This window comes from Ixodes scapularis, unplaced genomic scaffold (assembly GCF_016920785.2).
Source record: "Ixodes scapularis isolate PalLabHiFi unplaced genomic scaffold, ASM1692078v2 PGA_scaffold3__209_contigs__length_174095766, whole genome shotgun sequence".
Lineage (NCBI taxonomy): Eukaryota > Metazoa > Arthropoda > Arachnida > Ixodida > Ixodidae > Ixodes > Ixodes scapularis.
In genome coordinates this window covers 32,407,918-32,413,917 of record NW_024609868.1, presented here as the reverse complement: position 1 = coordinate 32,413,917, position 6,000 = coordinate 32,407,918, and the positions used below count along the sequence as shown (strand labels likewise).

The window sequence follows — 6,000 nt, the reverse complement described above, 5'->3', positions numbered from 1 at the left end:
AGCATACAAACCGTTTGTTCCGGAAAAATTCTGCGCCATCTATGAGGAAAAGACTATAAATAAATCGCGGGCGAATCCCCCTTAAACAACGGCAAAACGCTCCGTTTAATGTGGCCGCTAGCGTTCCACAAAAAAAAAAGAAATGTGCCGGTATAATTTGGTCCCTCCTACTAATAGGAGTGACCAACACACTACTACTAACTTCAACTTCCAGTTCCTTGTTTAAGGGTATGCGCATCTTTCCCTACTTTTCTAAAGATTAACAAGTTTGATAATATGTAGAATACTTTCTTTTGATTTTAAGAAATTGGGGAGGGGAGGGGGGCGCGGCAGAGACACACAATAGAACAAGTATGTTTTTTAGCGAAGCATCCGATTCCACTCTGAAGCTTTCTGGTGATCAATATTTAAGTTCTTACAATCTTCGATCTCCTTTATGACTTGTTTATAACCTTTTTATGTACAGCCATTTGGCGATTGAACTCGCGTAGAAGGACACTTTTTGCACCAACGTTCATTAAAGTTCTTTCCTATTCTTCCTTAAACGGCTGAAATTCTGGCACAAACAGCCCGACTTAACTATCCCCCCAACTTGCAAACAAAAAAAAAAAATGTATACCACCCTTTCGAAACGCTTTAAAGCTCGGAGGCTCGGAACACCATCTGTTTTGTGATTTCTCAACTTGTGCCTGTAGTGGCGCACACGACAAGGGGACCCTCCTGAGCAATTCTGTATCCAGTTCTCGAATACGCAATTCTGTATTCAGTCCTTATCAACGTATACGCATGTTCAAGTTCAGAGAAACAAATTAGTTAGAAGGATCTTTTGTTTTCAAGGCCCGCTATTGTTTCGTCCTGTCATGTGAGCTGAATTCTTAAAAAAATTCCTGAAAAAATGTTCACTTAAAATAATGCCTGTATATCCACTTTACATCAAAAAACCTGGACAGCAAATCACAACAATCTACGAAGAAAACTTAGCAAAGGACAAGTCCAAAATTATGTACAGACCAAAAAAGTGTGCGATGGCCCATGGGACACTGAGCACACTTTTTTTTTTTTAGGTCTAAGCGCATTTGAATTGTCTTCATTCGCCAAAATTTTTCTTTGGATTGCAGTTATTGACACATCAAGTCCCCTGCAGGGAGTAGACAGGTGGATATGTTTGAGCCTGGAAACCTACCATGATGTGCTGTAAATAAAAGATAGCCGTGGGCGAGGAAATCCACTCTTATGCCATAGTAGTTGCTCACCTTAAATTGGTAAACCTGTTGATAACTCTCAACATCCATCGGTATCTAAATGATTGCGGTCATCAGCCCTTGTGGTACCCTTCAAGAGTTGGACAAGTTAAAGGATCCTAGTTTGAATATTAAAAAGGTTCCGCCAGAGTCTGCACGGTGGTTCCCGTGAAGCGGTTTCACGAGAAGCTTTGTCACTTCCGGTAAGCCGCGAGCGGCCGTGCTGGTAAACGCTTTCCACCATTGTGCATTGTGCTTGATGTCGGTAAAACGCAGACACACGGCGGACGGCTCCTCCAACAACAGACCTCCAAAAACACAATCGGGGACGTAACTGGACGTCATTTGTACCAACCAGAATGGGAGATGAAATGCATTATTATTACTATTATTATTAACCTCTTTGTTTTTTTTTTCCTTTCCTAGACGCCCTGGCGGCGTCTGCTGAAGTCATTTGGTCGCCTACGAGCCGACTTCTCTAGCGCCGGCTCGTCTGAACTTTCAATAAAGACCATATACATATAAACTTTAAAAAATTTCGACTCTCTCAGGTACGTACAAAAGAAACTCTAAATCCATAACATGTATAAATTCTCTGTGATATCATAGTGTCACCTGAAGTCATGGTGCGCATCACGTGATGCTTCGAAATGTCAGCGCCCATCAGGAAAGCACCCGGTCACATGTTCCCACGTCACTTTATCACAAACGCCATGTAAAGTAAGGTCACGTGAAGTGAGTGTCACATGACGCTTCATTGTCACGTGACGTAACGTCGCGATTTCACGCCAAGGTTTCACACGAAACCTTTGTTAAACATGACGTATTTCTTGGAAGTCATGATGTCACGTGACCATGCTACCTCATGCCAGGTGACTACGTGTCGTGACGTCAGGTCATATGAGGCCACACTGTCAAGTGGCGTCAAGGTGTCACGTGAGGCCACGTCAAAATGTAACGTCTGAACCAGGTGACGTCGGATGACATCATGTTACGTTCGTATCATGTAACCTGATGTCAATTTATGATATCTCATGAAGTCATAGTGGCATGTGGCGTCATAGTTTCATGTGCAGCAGTTTGGTTTCCTCTGCGAGAAGTTTTTACAACCCGAGAACACCGTAGACCACTGGTTCTTAAATGGAGGTCTGAGGACCCTTTGGGGTCCACGAAACCCGGCCTCATCACTAAAGCCCGGCAATAAAAGCTGTCTTTTTTCACATCGACAAGAAATGTTTAGTTTTCGGGCTCGTTCTCCCATGTGTATGTCAATAAGAGAAGTCTACTTCACATTAGCCCTTAGTCATATTCATTTATTAAATAATTATTATATTTAACCTTTACCTTTCCCCTCCCTCCCCCACAAACGGGGTCCTCCATCGTCTCCGCCAATTCACAAGGGGTCCGCGAAACATCGATGGTTGACGACCCCTGCCTTAGACGAAGAAGACGTCATCGACTGACGAACGGACATTACACTCGTGGCCATTCCGAGTGGGCTTTTGTTTTCGCAAATCAAGCTCATAAAGCATGAACAGCCTCTCACCACATCGCCGAAATGCCTTCTTACTGCAAGATGACGTAGAGGAAAATATTCCGCCGGAGTAAAGAAGACTCATTCTAAGGCGTTTCTTTTTTCATTGTTCCGGTGCCTTCCTCCTTTGCGTTATATTTCTCGCATTTTCTCTTTAATTCAGGGTCGTTCGAGGGTTGGCTACGTGTATGTCACGCGAAAAGTCCGCAGGAGAGGGTGATACTGGTCAAGAGCGCGCGCTTAAGGACACCTTCTGGCACGGTTCTTCCGGCCTTCAGTTTAAACGAGTTGGGCCAAGGAGGAGGATGCTCCAGGCCACATCTGAAGCATCCCGAGGAGCAGTACCCAACACTCGCTTTCTTCCCGTGAGAACCATTGTTCAGAAAATGAGCGGTCCGTCTTACGGCGTCCAGGCACCGAAGCCACTGTTCCCGGCCATCTCGTTGCTGAGGGGCGTCTTGCTCTGTGCGCTGGGGCTCGTGGTCGGTTATCTGGTTTATCGTTACGTTCGCCGATGGGTCAAAGTGTGGAAGGCCCTCAGGCCGCTGCCCGGACCCACGGACAAGCATCCCCTCTGGTTCATGTTCGCCACTTACATGTCGCGGCGGAAACGCTTCACCCAGCAGGACGCCACATTCGGTGAGTTAACGTCACTGCAGTAAGGACGAGATAAAACCAAATCTTCTAGAGTTCTTTTTTTTTTATATAAGCAACGACCACCAACACGGATGACAAAGCCCATTTTGAACTAACAAAATGGCATCTTTCAGTTCATCCTGGAGCTGGACTCCGCCACTTGCTTCCTAAAAGCCACACCGTCCCGCAGTTGACCCTTCAATGAATGCAGGCCCTTGTAATAAGCACGAAAACTGTTTATTATCTACAATCACTGACGAACGCAAAAGCGTGGCGAATCCCGAGCTTTTTATTATTGTTCTTATGCCAATACGTTTCCGGCGTTATCTGATAAGAACGCCGAAGAAAAAATATACAGGCTGCGGAGCGAGACTATATTGCGCTTCATATGCTGTGAATTACTAGGAACTTCAAATGGATCTTGGAGCACTGCGAGCGCAATGCCACTGTGACAGAGGTGTTTCTATGTGCGCATCCTTCACCGCGATGCCCTTGAGCTACCAATCATCAACATTCTTTAAATGTGTCTAGCCCTATTAGAAGGGCCCTTCCAACAAGCTTTCTTATTGGCTAGAATGTTTTTTTTGTTTTTTTTTTTTTTAAGTTTAATTTTTACCATTTTGAGTGCAGTGTGGAGTAGTATGCATGCGGGGACCTCCAAAAGTGTACGACATACGTCGCGCACTACAGTTCAGCGTTTCGCGTACTTGGGTATTGAAGAGAAGAAAACAAAATATTTTCCAGCGCGACTGCATTTTTTTTTTGTTGGCTTTTCTCATATTTTTTGTTATGCTAGTTTTGTTTGTGTCCTCAGGTGCCGACCCAACATTATCAACAAATCAATCAACAATTTGTACAGGGTGTCACAAAGAACAATTTACAAGGTTATTTTTTCTTGTTTTGTTTTTTTACCGCAAAAGTAAACCAGGCGTCGCCGAACGCTCATTCTCCGCCCAAAGGTAGCGCTAGAGGTCACAACCAGATGCCAAGGTGTCAGCCCGATCTGATACCTTATTCAAAAGTTATATGATTTTCTAAAAATTTTGATGGCATATTGGAGCCCATTTTTGCCCGTATTCAGTTTCTGGTGCCATAGGGCCCCAGGTATTTGAAAAGGCCACCATTTTTCCATTGAAATTTTCAGAAAAACACTTATTACTTTTGAATAAGGTGTCCGTTTGGGCTGAAACTTTGGCATCTGGGTGTGACCTCTAGCGCTACTTTTGGTCGGAGAATGAGCGTTCGGCGATGCCTAGTTTATTTTTGCGGTAAAAAAAACAAAACAAAAAAACCTGTAACTTTTTTTTTTTGCGACACCCTCTACGTTTTGTGTCTTTTCATTTTATGCGTGTATTTTAAATCGTAAAAAACAGCATGAGGTGTGAAGGAAACGCAAAATATAACTCAAACTTACATATCAAACACACACAAAAAAAAAAAACAGTCGAAAACAGACGGACGTGCGGCGAATTATAAAGGCGCAGAAAAGATTTGATCTCGTTTTACGGGCCTCTCGCTTAAACCTCGAACTGTCTTTGAAAAGTTGTTTTGGTAGGGAGCGACCTATACTCCATTTCGTAATTATACAACGCTGTCAAAGCTACTTGCGCGAGAGAGTGGCTTCGTCTATGGTTTCGTTTGTGCGAGAACGCGGGCAAATTTGGTCTCCGAGATCAAACCCGACGCTCGCGCCAGCAGCTTTGACAGCGTTGTACACTAAGTATGAAACAGCGTATAGCATTGGTCCGAGCGTAAATAATTAATTACGGAGCTCGGGAAAATTTCCGTGTTTTCTGAAAGTGAGGGCTCAAAAGTTGGGCAGTAGGCCTTTAGCTAAATTACCCGAGCATCGAAGAGAATGATGGGGACGTAGCGACAAGCGCTGCACGCGCTCGCCTTACGAAAGAATCGAGGTAAATACCCAAAATAAATCGTTTGTGGGACGCGCGTGCCAAGTTCAATTTGTTTTAGATTTTTGCTTTCGAACAGTTACAGATGCAGACGCCAGCACGCGCAGCGCGTGTACGTACGTTCCCGCCAGTTTCTTTAAGGGGTATTCACACGAGGGAGAAATCCCGGGGATTTCTCCCCGGCACGCGCACCCCACGACGAAAACGTCAGGCTTTGCGATGTGCAAAAGCCTCGCGTTTTCATCTCGTGATGCGCGCGTGCCGGGCAGAAATCCCCGGGATTTCTCCCTCGTGTGAATACCCCTTAAATGTTGGAATAATTCGGCAAAATGTATATTTCACCGCATTAATATCATTCCGCCTTTAAAAAAAAAAAACTATTTCTTTTACGGTGGTTATATTTATCGCTAGCATTTTTCAAGTCATGAATTGCACCGTTGAATACCATAAAGCACCCTTGCTTGTTTATTTTACCCTCTAATTCATGGTTTTTCATACTTTTTTAAGCGTTTGATTTCTCGCATTGAGTTTATTCAACAATAATAAACGTATGAAGATTTATTGTTGGATACCACTCCTAAACACGTCCAGGGTTTATTTGCACGACCAGCGAGAGGTTTCCAGCACTCGGCACGCCCCAGCGGAAAATCGAGATTTGTTTTGACCCTTCGGTAATCAG

General features: G+C 44.2%; 1 protein-coding gene across 1 annotated transcript in view; it reads left to right on the top strand.

Moving 5' to 3' along the window:
• Positions 1–3,161: 3,161 nt before the first annotated feature.
• LOC8027102 (cytochrome P450 4V2) overlaps positions 3,162–6,000 on the top strand; it is a 65,812-nt gene continuing 62,973 nt past the window's right edge. The window contains exon 1 of the mRNA XM_029995413.4: positions 3,162–3,414. Coding sequence (XP_029851273.4) covers positions 3,162–3,414 — 253 coding nt within the window. The remainder of the gene's footprint in view (positions 3,415–6,000) is intronic.